The sequence below is a fragment of the Artemia sp. Qi Xiang Cuo genome, chromosome 1 (genome assembly GCF_049724085.1).
Source record: "Artemia sp. Qi Xiang Cuo chromosome 1, ASM4972408v1, whole genome shotgun sequence".
NCBI lineage: Eukaryota > Metazoa > Arthropoda > Branchiopoda > Anostraca > Artemiidae > Artemia > Artemia sp. Qi Xiang Cuo.
This window is the reverse complement of record NC_142794.1, coordinates 7,505,843-7,524,199: the sequence shown is the minus strand read 5'-3', so window position 1 is coordinate 7,524,199 and position 18,357 is coordinate 7,505,843. Positions and strand designations below refer to the sequence as shown.

General features: G+C 37.5%; 1 protein-coding gene across 1 annotated transcript in view; it reads left to right on the top strand.

Moving 5' to 3' along the window:
- The window catches only part of LOC148955972 (uncharacterized), a 325,370-nt gene that overhangs the window by 4,253 nt on the left and 302,760 nt on the right, over positions 1-18,357 (top strand). Inside the window, exon 2 of the mRNA XM_089093393.1 lies at positions 16,799-16,933. Within this exon, the coding sequence (XP_088949519.1) occupies positions 16,799-16,933 (135 nt within the window). The remainder of the gene's footprint in view (positions 1-16,798; positions 16,934-18,357) is intronic.

The window sequence follows — 18,357 nt, the reverse complement described above, 5'->3', positions numbered from 1 at the left end:
AGGAGTAGTAGAAGTCTAGTTTCCAGCAGGGGCTGGCGAAAAAGTACTCAAACAGATTCGACACAACAAATATTAAATTTAATGAAATAGAGCGAATAGCCAGAGAACGAAAAAAGAAGGAAGATAGAGAAGAAAGAGAGAATATCAGAGTAACTGGAGAAAAAAGGAAGAGGCTGATAGAACAGCCAGAGAACGAAAGGAAGAGGCAGATAGAGAGAATAGAAGAGAACTAATGCAAATAATTGCAGGGAAAAATTCCCAGGAGCCTCAAGGATCGTCCAAAGTAAGTTTAATGCATGCAGTAAACCTGCAACCAATGAAAGAAAATGAAGATGTACATTTATACCTATACAATTTTGAAAAAAACGGCGAAATAAAGCGGTTGGCCGAGAGAAAACTGGGTAACATCAAAACAGCCCTTCCTTAACTACAAAGCACAAACTGCTTTTAAGGCATTACCGATACACTACTCAAGAGATTTTGAAAGACTAAAACAAGGCATTTTTGAAAAGTTTCAACCCCTCATCCAAGCACTTTCAAAGGAGGTGTAGAAGCGAAACAAAACGAGACAACGAAACTTATAATGAATTTGGGTACAAATTGAAAGATGTGTGTTTAAAATGGCTAGAGTTAGAAAATTATAGAATGTTAGAAGACCCAGAGGAGATAAAGGAAAAATTGACGGAAGTGATAAATAAAACAGTAATGGAATAATTTTTAGAAAATACCCACAGATAATTGAAAATATATTTGAAAGAAAAAACCCAAAAACAAGCGAAGAAATGGCGGAAATTCCCAATAGGTAGACTGAAATAAGAGAAGAAGTTGAGGACACAGACATATTTCAATATAGAGAGTATAACGAAATTGGGCACTATAACACGGTGCAAGGAGAATTAGCTTGATATAACTGTAGTACTACGGGGCATTTTACAAGAAACTGCCCGAGAAAGTATGACAAAAAATAACATAAAACGACAGCCTGGGCCATGACCCATAATAAGGAAAGCAATTACGCATTTGCAGAGTCGCATGAAATATACGGAAAATTTAACGGGGAATTAGTTGAAATGACAATTGATTTCTTCAGTGACCAAACCTATGTGCGAACTGACCTAATTAATAGAACGGAGATAGACCATAAAAATAAGATTACAACATTACGTTATTATGGAGATAAGCACCCATGCCCGTCTGCTTGGGTTAGAATAGAAATTGCAAGGAACGACGGTACAGTCCAAAGAAAAACGATAAAAATAGGCTTAGTACTTATGCTAGCAGTGGATGTTTTAGTAGGAGGAGACTTTGGAGATATTGGAAATCTCCTATCCTTAAAAGTGAGTTCTTTAACAGTGGGAAAATTACATAACTACACTAAGACGGAAAAATATGCAACTTCGTTGACTACGGAGGGAGGTGGACCGGCCCATAAAACAAATTAAGAGACTGCAACGCCCTGTGGAAAAAATGAAATGCTTGATACTCGTGTTCGAAATGATGATAATCAACAAAAATGGGATGCGGAAGTCAAAAGACCAAAGAATATTGAAAATAAGATGTGCGAAAATGATTTTTTGGAAAAATTTTCAGAAAATGGAAAGCTTGAGAACACTTTTAACGAGTGTGAGACGCCAAAAAATATTTACCAAAATGAAGCGCTGATTGTACCAGAGAAAAAGGAGACGAAATTAATTGTACGCGCTTTTCCTCGTAAAGTTCGAGAAATTTTAGTACACTATAAAAAACCAAATGTCGGAATTCCGTTCCAATTTGATAACGAACTATTTGTTTCGGCGGTAAAAGTAAAGAAAACTAAAAGAGAGAAAAAAGATATTAAATGGAACTTTCATAAAAAAAGGCAGTCAAAGATGGTGGACACTGGAGTCCACATCAGATTTAACAATGATTTATTATTTTGCGCGAATGACAAAATTGTGAAAAGTAGAGATGAAAAGAGAAATGAAAAAAAGAGACAAAATTTGAAGATTTAGCCTGCAGTGACGAGAAATAAAAAGTTGGATAAGCTGTGCCTTGATAACATAAATAATAGGGGGGACAAACAGGTTCAAGACCCATGGGGAATAAAACAAGATGATTACAAAATGGAGATGAACAACCTACAACAGGTTGGGGAAAAGTTGGGAAATATTGAATATCGTGTGGGATTGGAAAAACTTGGGAAGGAATCTTAGTACTATCAACTCAAAAGAGATGTCGATCCTTTATGAGGGGAGAGGGAATCCTCTGGGGAAGATCCCTAGCGGGAAGTCGCAAAATATAGCCCTTTTCATCAATGCACAACTGGCGGACAAGTTGTGATCCCTTTACCGAGGTTTTGCCACTCTGATCTGGAGTCCTTGGGGGATATTTTCTCCCAGTCACTTCATATTTCACCCAAACCTTTGTCCAGTAACCCTATTCGTAGTTGTTATTCTTCATGGGAATCGACAATTATTTCCGGCAAATCATTTCAGTGGGAGATGTATCCAAATTTCATCTTCAATTAGCATCAACGCATACTCTGCATTTGATTATCCCAGGGGAGAGAGCCCAGAAAAAAGGGGATTCATGGTTTGCTCAAAATTTTACTTCATCCCTGTTCCCCTATCGTTTTCACAGGCTTTTGTATTTTCGGCCTTATATTATTTGAAATTATGCCAAGGGGCAATTTACAGTTTAATTGAGATGTCGAGTTGTTTCCACCGATGGATATTAAGAGGCTAGTGCAACCAATTTCTTTTGATGGCTGGCATCATCGAATGTGCCAGAAACTGACTCTCTGCTCCTCTCAAATGTAAATTTCGTGAGAGCGAGAAAATTTTTATTTTGCTGTGAAATATTATGTTCCACAAATTTCGTTGATTCTTCCTTCTTTGAAATCCCAAGCTTGATGAATCGAGCTGTATAGACAATAGCTTTGACTGGTTGGACACAAAAACGGAATGGCAATGGAACAAAGCCAAGTGGATGGTATAGTCGTGAAGCCATAGGCCAATGGTTAGCTGCAGTGGAGATGTACAAAAGGAGGAAGAACAGAAGATAGACAAGTTTGGTGATTTTGAAGTTAAGCGCTATATTTATAAGGGTGGACATGTGTGGCGCATGGGTGGTTATTTATCTTACGGGGAGAGGTGTTGAGGTTCCACCCCTGTTTCTTTTCTTTTCAGATAAATGACCCATTTTCTTTTCTGTGATTATATTTGCCTATAAGATAATTTTTAATCCTAAGTCGAATTCTGGTTGCTAAGTTAGATTCTTTCGCAATAAGTAAGCTTTGAACTAAATTCTATTTTGGCCTTCCTGGTCTGAGCTATTGAAAGATAAAGTTAAGAAAAAGGTAGGATGGATTTTGAATGGGGATTGAGAAGATTGGCTAGGGCCAAGTGAAAGCCCACCCCTATGAAAAGTTGTTGTACAGAATGAATTTTTGAGTTAGTCTACTTTGAAACCCCGTTTGGGGAAGTATATTATTTTTGTTATATGTGTGACCTTTGGAAGATTACAAGTAAGATATTTTCTACAACGGTAAAGACTAATTTTTCCAGGAACCCAGACAGGGTAGGAACAGAGTTAAAGCATACCGTCATTATTATATTGACAGGGGGGTTCGTTACCTCCAAGGAGAGAGTTAGAGATTTTTTGTGATGACCCGGGTTGGGTACACCCTTGGCCTTAGAATTTGGCCATTTGGCTCCTCGATCACGTTATCATACCCTGGGGCAGGGTATATTGTAAATTGGGTAATAGCACACCCTATATTTACAGAACCCTTGTGGTAAGCGCGGGCATCCAATTCTAATATTTGGTGCCGCCAGGGGCTTTCCCTTCCAGTAAGTGGTGTAACACTATTTTTGCACCAATAAGTGGTGACACCCATACCTTAACACACGAATAGGAAGCAAACACGTTAATTCACCTTATAATGAACTTGACAGCCCTGCCGATACGGCGCTGGAACTAATGACACGATTAATTGAGCAATTGGGGGTTAACTGAGCAAGAGAAACTCTTTATTAGCGAGCTTCCATTGAAGAGTGAGGTGCCAAAAACTTATTATACCGATTTTAATAAATTATTCTATTCGGAGGACCTAGTACGGCACTGTTCTGTGGGGAAATGTGTAGAAGATACAAGTACGTTAATTCACCTTATAATACTCAAAACAGCCCGGCCGATACTTCCCTGGGCTTCATGATACGATTTAAACCCGCAAATGGAGTAAGCAAGTTAATTCACCTTACAATGGACTAAAAAGCCCCTCAGAGACGGCGTTGGTCTTACAAGTTAGTCTAGACGAAGGCAAAGATTATCCTTGTGGCAAAGGAAGCAAGCACGTTAATTCATCTTATAATCGACTAAACAGCCAGGCCAAAACGGTGCTGGGCTTAATGACACGATTTAAAGTGGCAAGAAAGCAAGCACGTTAATCCATCTTATAATGGAAGGAAGTTAATGCTTTATAATGGCAAAGGAAGCAAGCACGTCAATTCACTTTAGAGTGAACTATACAGTCTGGCTAATACAGGAATCGTATTGTGAATCGATACTTAGAACTGTATTGGACCATGACATGGTATAGAGGAGTAAAACTTTACACACCTTGGCCACCTTCGTGCAAAATCGCGATGTATTTTCATTTGCCAGAAAACCAGGCGTATTCCTGTCAGTGAGGGTCTTTAATTTTTAGGAAATCATGTATTATTAAACAAGGCAGTGTTTCACTATCCATATTAAAGTTTTTAAACATATTTAATTAGCCTAAGATGCATTCCCTTCGTGTTTACTCATCATTTGTCAGGCCGCTATTTGAATATGCATGTCCGGTCTGGTATTTGCAACTTTCAAGTGAGCTTGAGTCGGTTCAAAAGCGTTCCCTGAGGATCATCTACAAAAATTGTATACCTTCTCCTCCTTAAGTCCGTACATATTACCATGATAAAAGAAAGGAAGGAACAAATTTGTTTGCGGTTTCGCTAAACCCACAATTTCTTATCCCCGTACTGAAGAGATCTTCCCCGATTTTCACGATCGCACTAAACCCCAGCTCCATCGCTTATCCTCCTTGGAAATCCCAACGTATTCTCCGATTCATGCCGTTACTGAGAGGTTCCAGAAAAGTTTTATCCCCGGAAACAAAAAGATGCCGTATATGCAGAATGTCGAGGTTCCAGCCACTTTTCTTGATTTTCAACCCAAAATATTTTCCTTGTTGTTCAAACCAAGGGACGGTAAGTTCCCTATATAGGGGTTCCCGGACAAGGCGGTTCTTATAGTTTACTTCTTCTTTTGATTTGACTCTAGTTTTAGGAGTTATGGGCTATTTTGTTTTTACTATGGGACGTGATCATCTCTTATTAAGCTGCAAGCTACCGCTGCAACCCATATTTGATTTGACTCTAGTTTAGAAGTTATGGCTTATTCTATTTCTTCGTATTAGACGTGATCGTCTCTTACTAGATTGTTAGCCGTGGAAATCGTTGATATGAAAGATGATGACAGTGTTTGTGCACTTACATTGGCTCAGAGGGTGATTGAGGTAATTACAATTGAGGACAAGAGGAATGATGTCTGTGTAGTTGAGAGAACATTTGGTAAATCGAGGAAGAAGTTGATGACATGTTTGGTTTAAAGGTTATCAGTTATGTTGATTTGACAACTGAATAAAATGTTAATCAATATTAATTTATTTCAATAGACTACATTGTCGATTATAAGCAAAGATACCTCAAATAATATTTTACACCTGAACCATATCCAAAATGAAGGGGGGGAAGGATTGCTAAAACACGAACCACGAAGGGGAATTTCTAAATTCACGAAGGTGAGTTTCTCGAGATCTTAGAAGTCACTTTGGATGAAGCCAAAGGTTATGCCAGTGGCAAAGGAAGCAAGCGAGTAAATTAAACTAATAATGGACTAAACAGCCCGGTCGATACGAAGCTGGTCTTAGAAGTCACTCTAGATAAAGCCAAAGATTATAAATGTGGCAAAGGAACCAAGTACGTTAATTCACCTTACAATGGAACTAAAAGCCCGGCCGATACGGCCCTGGGCTTAATGAAACAATTTAAAGTTGCAAAGGAAGCAACTCCGTTAATTCACCTTATTATGAACTAAACAGCCCGGTCCATACGGCACTGGGCTTAATGTCACGATTTATTGAGAGATTGGGGGTTAACTACGGAAGAAATACGTTGCTGGGCTTCATGACACGATTTAAAGCGGCAAAAGAAGCAAGGAGGTTCATTCACCTTATAATGGACTAAACAGCCCGTCAGAGACGGCGCTGGTCTTACATGTCAGTCTAGATGAAGCCAAAGATTATGCTTGTGGCAAAGGAAGCAAGCACGTTAATTCACCTTATAATCGACTAAACAGCCAGGCCAATATGGCGCTGGGCTTAATGACACATTTTGAAGTGGCAAAGGAAGCAAGGACTTTAATTCACCTTATAATGGAAGGAAGTTAATGCCGTTTAATGGCAAAGGAAGCAAGCATGCCAATTCACCTTAGAGTGAACTAAACAGCCTGGCCCATTCAGGAATCGCATCGTGAATCGATACTTAGAACTGTATTGGACCATGACATGGTATAGAGGAGTAAAACTTTACACACCTTGGCCATCTTCGCGTAAAATCGCGATATATTTTCCGTTGCCAGAAAACCAGGCGTACTCCTGTCCATGAGGGTCATGATTTTTATACGAAATCATGTATTGTTAAACAAGGCAATGTTTCACTATCCATGTTAAAACTTTTAAACAAATTTAATTGACCTAAGATGCATTCCCTCCGTGTTTACTTATCATTTGTCAGGTCGCTATTGGAATATGCATGTCCGGTCTGGTATTCGCAACTCTCAAATGAACTTAGTGACAAAATTGAGTCGGTTCAAAAGCTTTCGCTCATGATCATCTACGAAAATTGTATACCTCTTCTTCCTTAAATCCGTTTAAAAGAAAGGAGTTAATTGGGAAAAAAGAAAGGAGAAATTGTATACCGCATTACCATGATAAAAGAAAGGAGGAAACAAATTTGTTTGCGTTTTTGCTAAACCCACAATTTCTAATCCCCGTACTGAGGAGATCTTCCCCGATTTTCACGATCCCATTAGACCCCAGCTCCGCCGCTTATCCTCCTTGGAAAAAATCAACGTATTCTTCGATTCATGCCGTTACTGAGAGGTTTCAGAAATTCCTGATCTTATTCCGGAACCCAAATTAACTCCTCCGTCCCTTATTTTAGTTGATGGTGTATGGTTGCAGTAATCGTGCCCACTTTTATCATCTTCAGTTACTTTTATCTTGCCCATTTGTGATGTTTATGTATGTTCTATTTCTTTTTTAATCTAGTCTTTGGCATAATCCTTTCTCCAATTGGAAGTATTACATTTTGACAGTTAATTTGACTTGATTTTAAGTGTTTTTTTACTTTACAGTATTTGACTTAGAATACGAATTAGGCATATTTTTTTTCCTTTTAGCATGTGATATTGTTTTATCCCCCACCCTTTCATTTCCGGTTTTTTCCATTTACTGCGTAAAGTTTGTTTTAATTCTTGGACTTTTTTTGCATTGAATTTCTATTAACCATTCTTATGCTTCTTTGGTCTTTTTTACTTTTGTCTTGCTGTATTATTTGTAATTTTTTGTTTTACTGTCTCTTTTGGACATATGCAGCAATTTCGAATCTATTAGAGCTTGTGATACCCTTTTGAAAATAAATATTATCTTATCTTACCTTCTAATTCTTCAACGATTCCATTTCTGTTCTATTCATATATGTAAAGGGTGCTTTCATATCTACTTTTAGAATTTAAAAAAAAAGGAAATCTAATCTTGAACTGAAAGGTTTAGGGAGTAAAATAATCTCAAATACCACAACTTTTGATTATCAATCCAATGAGCCCCCTCTGATGTTTCTACAGCCACTACTACTACTATTGCTAACAAATCATCGAAGCACCAAGCCGCTTGAGGCCAACACAACCACACACGCTCCTCCTCCATCCTAATCCCAATCTATTCAAAACCTCCCTTTTACACCCTCCTACAAAGTTCCTATTTCCTTTAAATCTCTCTTTATGACGTCCTCCCACCCCAAACAAGAACAACCTGCTTTCCATTTAGCCCTAGAAGGAAGGCCGAAAAGAACAATCTTCTGCAATCTGTCATCCTTCATCCACACACCCTTTCTTAAAAAAAATCTTATGTACCCCAAGCCATAACTTACAACCCTTGCCCTAAGGGCTGTGAGGGGAGGGTGGGTTGTCCTCCTCAAAGACATAATTTCCGGAATTTAAACTACATAAAACAAATCCTGATCATGAACGACTATCTCGAGATTTTGATTAAATGTGTATAAGGAAATGACGGGCGTGGGGGGCTGGTGGCCGTCCAATAGCTATTGACTATTAAGAAGGGCATTATTCCTTTCAATTTCCAATCAAATGAGCCCCTTTAGAAGTTTTTACAACAACTTTTTCCGTACGAAGTGCCCTGGTCTAAAAAAAACAAAAAAATTCAATAAATAAATAACCAATACATTTAATAACAATGCTCTTTATTTAGGCAGCGCCACTGTGCTGTCTATCAAATGTGGAAAGTGAGGAGTGAATTAGAACTGAACTTCTTAAATACAATAGGTACGTAGTTCGTTAACAAGAAACGATGCAGATGGTTCAAAATTACCAAGGAAGCACGATTTCGATATGTTGATTTACTCGACTCTGAATAAACGCTTATTGTCAAAAACTGGGTTTACTGATATCGTCTTTAAGCTGAAATGATTTTATGATTAGAGTAGCAGATTTTTTTTTTTAGTTAACAACATTTCCAGATACCTCGCTATTCATGTGTAATTTTTAAGTGCCCCTATTACCTAGAAATAATTATTTTCTGACTTCAAACTACCCAAATACTTTACCCCCCGGGGAAAATACCTCCCCCTATCCAAAATAAGGCTAGGATTTTACAAAATTTTGAGTTTGGGGCAAAGGGGGATTTCAAAAACATCTTCCCATATTATAATTTGGCCTCTAAAACCAATTCTGATGTTTGTATCTCGCTATCTATTAGTGCTTTAGGAATATTTAAAAAGCTTCTAGAGCAGAATTTTGGAAAATTTTGAGTTTGGGGGGAAGACTGATTTCAAAACATCTTCCCATGACATAACTTGTCCTCTAAAGTTGATTCTGATATTTGTAGCGCTCTATGTCTTAGCGCTTTAGAAATATTTAAAAAAGCTTCTAAAGTAGAATTTTGGAAAATTTTGAGTTTGGGGGGAAGGGGGATATCAAAAACATCTTCCCATGACATAAATTGTCATCTAAAGTTGATTCTGATGTTTGTAGTGCTCAATGTCTTAGTGCTTTACAAATATTTAAAAAAGCTTCTAAAGTAAAATTTTGAGTTTGGGGAGAAGGGGGGTTTCAAAAAAATCTTCTCATAATATAATTTGTCCTCTAAAGTCGATTCTGATATTTGTAACGCTCTATCTATTAGTGCTTTAGAAGCATTTAAAAAGCTTCTAAAGTAGAATTTTGGAAAATTTTGAGTTTGGGACAAAGGGGGATTTCAAAAACATCTTCCCATGACATAAATTGTCCTCTAAAGTCGATTCTGATGTTTGTAGCTGTCTATGTCTTAGTGCTTTACAAATATTTAAAAAAGCTTCTAAAGTAGAATTTTGAGTTTGGGGGGAAGGGGGATTTCGAGAACATCTTCACTTGACATTATTTGTCCTCTACAGTTGATTCTGATGTTTGTAGCGCTCTATGTCTTAGCGCTTTAGAAATATTTTAAAAAAGCTTCTAAAGTAAAATTTTGGAAAATTTTGAGTTTGAAGGGAAGGGGGATTTCAAAAACATCTTCCCCTGATATAAATTGTCCTTCAAAGTCGATTCTGATATTGTGGCGCTCTATGTCTTAGCGCTTTACAAATATTTAAAAAAGCTTCTAAAGTAGAATTTTGGAAAAGTTTGAGTTTGGGGTAAAGGAGAATTTCAAAAACTTCTTCCCATGACTTATATTGTCCTCTAAAGTTGATTCTGATGTTTGTAGCGCTCTATGTCTTAGCACTTTAGAAATATTTAAAAAGCTTCTAAAGTAGAATTTAAAAGTAAAGTAAAATTTTGGAAAATTTTGAGTTTGGGAGGAAAGCGGATTTCAAAAATATCTTCCCATAACATAGTTTATCCTCTGAAGTCGATTTTGATATTTGTAGCGCTCTATCTATTAGTACCTTAGAAATATTTAAAAAGCTTCTAAAGTAGAATTTTGGAAAATTTTGAGTTTGGGGCAAAGGGGGATTTCAAAAACATCTTCCCATGAGATATATATTCCTCTAAAGTCGGTTCTGATGTTTGTAGCGCTCTATGTCCTAGCGCTTTACAAATATTTAATAAAAGCTTCTAAAGTAGAATTATGGAAAATTTTGAGATTGGGGGAAAGGGGGATTTCAAAAACATCTTCCCATAACATAATTTGTCCTCTAAAGTCAATTCTGATATTTGCAGCGATCTATCTATTAGTGCTTTAGAAATATTTAAAAAGCTTCTAAAGGAGAATTTCGGAAAATGTTGAGTTTGGGGCAAAGGGGGATTTCAAAAACATCTTCCCATGACATAACTTGTCCTCTAAAGTTGAATCTGATGTTTGTAGCGCTCTGTGTCTTACCTAGACCAACATTGCTTGCGCGCCGCACGCGCACCGCCGGAAGAGGCGGAGGTGTTTGGTTTACTTTGAATTAATTTTGCAGCAATTCTTTATTGTGTCAACCAAAAAGTCAAAGTTTTTCTTTTCTTGTGTGGTTTAAGTATTTCAATTTTCCTGATTAGAAATCAAGCAGGGCTTGCACTATTCCCAAATTTTCGGGGATTTCCCCAAAAATCTATGTGCCCCCCCCCCCCTAAAAAAATTTGGTTTCCCAAATCCCAGAAAATCATCCAATCATATTGCCACCCCTAGTGATTTATTACTAGTGACTATCCTTGCCAAATATTACTTTTTATACCATAATTCTTCACTACTCTCTTGTACGTTAATTTTCGTCTCTTGTGCTACTTTGCATATAAACCAGACAGATATAATTGCAATATACACGGTTCTTCATATGCTGACCAAAGTATCGTCTTTATGAGATTAAGTAATAAAAACAAGTTTTTTTAAAATGAAAGTAAGAAGCAACATTAAAACTTAAAACCAACAGCAATTATATCGTATATGAAAGGGACTGTCCCCTCCTCCACACCTTGCTCTTTACGTTACTTTAGCGTAAAGAGCTAGGGGTTGAGGAGGGGACAGCCCCTTTCATATATGGAATAATTATTGTTTATTTTAAGTTTTAACGTCACTCCTTACTTTCAGTTAATAAAACTTGTTTTTTATTTAATTTCTGAAGGTTTTTCAGCTAATGCTGGATGGATTTTGGCTCACACTGCATGAAAAATTAGAACACAATTGGCATATTAGTTTTGGCAGATTTATTCCAGATATGAAGGGTCACCCCTCCTCAATCCCTTTTTTATGCTAAAGCTGTTAGCACTTTTAAAAAGCTTCCTATTCTAATTAAAAAGCCCCTGTGTTTCAATTTTAGTAAACAGTCAAACTTTAGTGTAAAGAATATGGTATTGAGGAGGGGCAATCCTTCATATATGGCATAATTTATGTTTGTTTTTCAAAAAATGCTGCTAAATCTGGCTCACCCTCTATGAAATATACCCCTCCCCCTCACAGAACTCCTCTGTGGAAATTTCATCCAACATAAAGTGCACCTCCCCCCGTCAAATTCTCTCCAGACAATTCTTTCCTTGCTGACAATCTCCCTTCTCTGTAAAATTGCGTGTGGACAATTCACTCTGAAAAATTCTCCTTGGTATTTTTTCATTGCAACAAAGCTTTAAGCTATATATTGGTTTCTTGGCCATACCAGAAATACCCCCTACCATGGAAATTATTTCCCAGAAAAAAAAACGCACAGAAAAAAGCCCCTGGAACATCTCCATATAAAAAACTTGGCAAAGAGAATGTAAATCAATTAAAAAAAATTTCATATAGTAATTCTGTCCATACCCCCCAGTGTAACATTTCCCCAGAATATTCATTCATCTGAAATTTCCCTCCCAAAGCAAAATTCTCCCCTTAGAAATCCACCCCAAGCACAACTTCCCCCCTGGCTAAGGTGCATCTTTGCACTTTTAAACGTTTTAAAGAGAGTCCGTAACTTTAGGAAGTCCATGCTAGTGTTTCAATAAACTCAACAGAAACTTTATGAGCGCATGGACCTATAAAAATAAAAACATCTTCTCATAACATAATTTGCCCTCTAAAAACAATTTGGATTTTTTTACTGGTCTATCTCTTGTCAAATCCTTTCCCAACTTAATATAGTGTAAATGGCTTATCAACACAGAGTTGTCTTCTACCCCATGGCTCCTGCATGCTACTGTTAAATGGGTTATGATAAGCAAAGTTGGGACATCACAAACGGGTTCCATAAGCAATGTCAGCTATATAGTAAATAAGTTCGAAGGGATGGCTGTTAAATGAAAATAGGATTTTGGAATATATTTTAATGAACAAGGTTAAAAGCTGAAGTTGTGAAAGGTAAGCAATGATTTATAATTATGATAGTAATATAGGATGAAATTTGAGCTAAAACAAATAGTAATGTGCAGTAATTTACCATTACATAAAGGGGGGAGGAGTGGAGGTAGGTACTTCAAAGTACCTTCCCAAGACATACCTTAGCATGTAGATCCATCTCTGAAAGTTTCATTTTCCTAGCCCAACCCCTTTCCAAGATAGCCAAAAGCCTCCATTATTTCAAGGTTTACTTAACGTCTTCCGTTTCAACGAACCCTCTGTAAATATAATAATGACGGTATCTCGTAACTCTGTTCCTACCCTGTCTGGGTTCCTGGAAAAATTAGTCTACACTGTTGTAAAAAATATCTCACTTGCAATCTTCCAAAGGTCACACATATAACAAAAAGAATATACTTCCCCAAACAGGGTCTCAAAGTAGACTAACTCAAAAATTCATTCTGTACAACAACTTTTCACAGGGGTGGACCTTCAGTTGGCCCTAGCAATCTTCTCAATCCCCATTCAAAATCCATTCTACCTTTTTCTTAACTTTCTCTTTCAATGGCTCAGACCAGGAAGTCCAAAATAGAATTTAGTTCAAAGCTTACTTATTGCGAAAGAATCTAGCTTAGCAACCAGAATTCAACTTAGGATTAAAAATTATCTTATAGGCAAATATAATTAGAGAAAAGAAAAGACAAAGTTAATTTATCTGAATTATCTGGGTCATTTATCTGAAAAGAAAAGAAACAGGGGTGGAACCCCAACACTTCCTTTGCCACTTTAAATCTTGTCATTAAGCCCAGCGCTTTATCAGCCAGGTGGTTTAGTCCATTTCAAGGTGAACTAACGTGCTTCCTTCTAATTGCACTGGCATAATTGTTGGCTTTATCTACAGTGACTTCTAAGCCCAATGCTGTATCAGCTAGGCTGTTTAGTCCATTATCAGGTGAATTAGCGTGCTTGCTTCCTTTGCCACTGGCATAATCTTTGGCTTCATCTAGAGTGATTTCTAAGACCAGCTCCGTCTCTTCCGAGCTGTTTAATCCATTATAAGGTGAATTAAAGTGCTTGCTTCCTTTGCCATTATAAGACATTAAGGCTTTAGCTTCCTTCTATTGTGAGGTGACTTAACGTGCTTGCTTAGTTTGTCGCTTTAAATCGTGTCATGAAGCCCAGCGACGTATTGGCTGGACCGTTTAGTCCATTATAAGGTAAATTAACGTGCTTACTTCATATGTCAGTGGCATAATCTTTGGCTTCATCTGAGTGACATAAGACCAGACCTGTATCAGCCGGGCTGTTCGGTCCATTATAAGGTGAATTAACGTGCTTGATTCCTTTGCCACTTTAAATCATGTTATAAAGCCCAGCGCTGTATCGGCCGGACTGTTTAGTCCATTATAAGGTGAATTAACGTGCCTGCTTCCTTTACTACTGGAATAATCTTTGGCTTCATCTAGAATGACTTCTAAGACCAGCGTCGTATCGGCCGGGCTGTTTAGTTCATTATAAGGCAAATTAACCTGCTTGCTTCTTCTGCCATCATAAGGCATTAACTTCCTTCAATTATACCGTGAATTGACTTGCTTGTTTCCTTTGCCACTTTAAATCTTGTCCTTAGCCCCAGCACCCTATCGGCCGGACTGTTTAGTCTATTATAATGTGAATTAACTTGTTGCTTCCTTCACCACTGGTATAATCCTTGGCTTCATTTAGAGTGACTTCTAAGACCAGTGCCGTATTGTCTGGGCTGTTTAGTCCATTATAATGGGAATTAACGTGCTTGTATCTCCTATACATTGACCCACAGGACATCGTCGGAGTAGGTCCTCCGAATAGGATAAATTATTAACATTGGTATAATAAATTTTTTGAACACCACTCTTCATTGGAGGCTGTACCCTCCTCTACGCCTCACTCTTTACGCTAAAGTTTGACTCTGTCTCACAACTTTATTTTTTAATAAAAAATTTAGCGTAAAGAGCGAGGCGTTGAGGAGGGGATAAATTAAACTCAGAGAGGAAAGAAACTAACAAAATGAAAAATAAAATCAAAAAGGGTGAAAAAATGAGGATTTTGTCAGCCAATGGCAAACCATGAAGAAGACAAAATATAAGCAAATATTTCGACAAGGACCTCCGCCAAGTCATCGTCAGTGCTAAAAAAAGGACGACAAAAAAAACGAAAATCTAGCCTTTTGAAGTTTACTTTACAAAGAGAGAACAAACACTGAATAAAAACCAGGCAGGAATCAATGAAAAAGAATTTACCAAGATGATTGGGCAAGAATCTTTTGCCTTGCAATAGTTTTAGCTGGTCTACAATTTTGGTTTTCATTAGATATGCAAATAGGTTCTTTTAAGTTATACCGGGTGAAAACATTGATTGAGTCCTTCAAGATTAAACTGTTGCAAATTGGGCTTAATGAAATATCTCCAGTATCTCTATTTATTGCTAAATTTTGGTTCATATATTTTTTTTATCTCATTACCTCTTTAAAAGTTTGTGGTACGCCATTTACAGTTGATATTAAGGTTGCCTCGTCAAACAGAACTAGATGGGAATAATTATGGGAATCATATGCGGAATAATTTCTGTTCGTTTTAAGTTTTAATGTAGCTTCTTACTTTCAGTAAAAAAAAACTTGTTTTTTTTAGTTAATTAACCCAACAAAGACCAAAGTGATTTTTGTCAATTCTGAGACTCCCTCTTTTGTATCCCTAGACGGTAACAGCATTTAGCAGATAATTTGTCTACCTCAGATCCCTCTTGAATTCAGAGAGGGTTTCAGATCAAGAAAACAAAATTTCGTATTCACATAGCTTCAATTAGGTTTTTCTCCTCAATAAATCACTGTGAAAGTGTCGAAGCATAAGCCCCACAACGAAAATTAGAGTCTACAAGGCAATCGTCAGAAGTGTTCTCCTTTATGGTTACGAAACATGGCAGTAAGCTGGATTTCTTTTTACTATCACGATTGTCTTTGTTGTATTCTAAGCAGAAAGTGTCCAGCACCGTAAACTAGTATCCAACACGAAGATCTGTCAACGTTTTAAACAACAGTACGGTGTCTCGGAAACTGTTAAGAGACGACGTCTGGTGTGACTGGGCCATTGTCTGTGCCGCGAAGATTACCGATGCATCTTTAAGTCCCCTATTAGAGTGAAGCTGCTTGAGAATTGAAAACGTCGACCTGAAGGTCAGAAGGAAGATTGGCAGTCAGTGAAGAAAAAAGACGCAGAACCACTTTGAGACTTACGCCACTTCGGTCAACTCTGGGACACTAAATGGCCCGACCATGTTGAGGGTGTTTCACTTAATCGCGCCTCATGAAAAACTTGGATGACGTTGGCAAAATTATGGATGGCGGGCAAGGCGAAGCAGGATCTATTTCCCATTAAAAGTAAAGTAAAATATTAGCCGAGTGGATGGCATGCTAGACCTCACATGTTGTTTTGTATTTGCTGGCGTTAATATCATTGTATTGCTGAAAATTTGGATTGGAATAAGGGTCAGTTGGGTGGCTCTGTACGTTCAGCCAGAGTTCATCTAGCATCAAACGAGTTCTTGGGGAAATCTGAGGGAATATCACTGGAAGCTTTAGATGATTTGTCTCCAAGCAAGCATTGCTCTCCCAGCCGAAGACCGGATAGTTTATCCGTTTGCGGATATGTTCTCTTTTATTTTTAAATATTATATTTGGAAAGGGATTTACTGGCAATCTGATCCAAACAAATTGCATTTCCTAATATTAAATCTTTGTGTATCACATTGAAGAAATTTATATATTGACAGCGATTGAGCTGATCGACCTGTCTTACTCAAATTCGTTAATTGATCCACGCGAATTGGCGTGGTTGTAACATATGAGATAGGGGGGGGGGGATGGTAGTTGTTTAATCTAGCTGAATTTTGTATAGGGTAAAGTTTTTTGTTGGAGTCATCTTTGCAACAAAAAAAGCTATGGAGAGGGGAGGGGGATGAACTAGGCAATACAAAGACTATAATTAAGACTGAAAACTGTACAAAACAAAAATATGTCGTCATGATACCAAGGTTACTTGACCGAAACCCTTAAGGAAGTAGATTAAATGACAGCTATTTGGAGACCCAAGCAAGTTGGTTCAGGCGATTAAAATCGAGCCATAAAACCCTAGAATTCCGTTATTTTGGGTAGTGATTTGTATAATAGGTAATTTTTCATTTCAGATGTACATGGCTTTGTTGCATCCACCAATCAAGAGTTTCACTATCTACTATAGCACAGCCGTGTTTTACACACGCAACGAGGAACTTGCATGCTGTAAGGAAGCATGGACTTTGAAAGTAGTGGGAGCTTCTCAGGTGACTTGTATATCTTGTCGTGGTTTATTTGTATTGCTAAGGAAGAAATAACTGGCTACTCACTTTTCCAAGGTCTTTACAATTGTAGCGACCCTTAAAACTATTACGTCTAATGATGCTTAGCTAAGAAGTTAGCTACTGTTAGATTTATAGTTGATTTGAAGTTTAATCTGGTAGCAATGTAAAATGTATAAGGATTTTTCAAAAAGTAAAAAGATAAGTGAAGAGAATGCTAAACCAATAAAAATATCAACCTAAGTATCAATCTGGGTCTGTTTTCACCGTTTTTTTTCATTTTGTTAATTTTGTTAATTTTTTGTCTCTTTAATCTGCTACTTTAATCATAAGATCATTTCAGCGTAAAGACGATATTAGTAACCCAGTTTTTGGCAATTAGCGTTTCTTCAGAGTCGAGTAATCTAACATATCCAGATCGTGCTTCCTCGGTAATTTTGAACCATCTGCATCGTTTCTTGTTAAGGAACTACGTACCTATTTTATTTAAGGAGCTCCGTTCTAATTCAGTCCTCGCTTTCCACATTTCCTAGACAGCACAGCGGCGCTGCCTAAATAAAGAGTGATGTTATCACGATGAATTGGTTATTTATTTATTTTTTTTTCCTTTTTAGACCAGGGTGCTTCGTACGGAAAAAATTGTCGTAGAAACTTCTAAAGGGGCCCATTTAATTGGAAATTGAAAGGGCTAGAGCCCTTTTAATAGTCGAAAGCTATTGGACGACAACCAGCCCCTATCGCCCATCAATTCCCTATTAACATTTAATCGAAATCTCGAGATAGCCGTTCATGATCATGGATTGTTTTATGTACTTCAAGTTCTGGAAATTATGGCTTTGAGGTTGACAACTCCCCTCCCCCCACATGCTTTAGGGCAAGGGCTGTAAGTTATGGCCTGGGGTATATAAGATTTTTTAGAAAGGGTGTGCGGATGAAGGATAACAGATTGTCGAAGATTGCAGGTCGTACTCGTTTGGGGTGGGAGGACGTCATAAAGAAATATATAAAAGAATTAGGAACTTCGTAAGAGGGTGTAAAAAGGGAGGCTTTGAATAGATTGGGATGGAGGAGGAGCGTGTGTGGTTGTGTTGGCCTCAGGTGGCTTGGTGCTTCGTTGAGTTGTCACCGCATCTTTCAAAACGTAAAAAGATAGGTAAAAGAGAATGCTAAAACAATTAAAATATCAACCTAAGTATCAAACTGGGTCTGTTTTCATCAGCTTTTTTTTTGTTTTTTATAACTTTTTTTAATTTTTGTCTCTTTAATCTGCTACTCTAATCATAAGATCATTACAGCTTGAATCCGATATCGGTAAACCCAGTTTTTGGCAACTAGCGTTTATTCAGAGTCGAGTAAATCAACATATCCATATCGTGCTTCTTTGGTAATTTTCAACCATCTGCATTGTT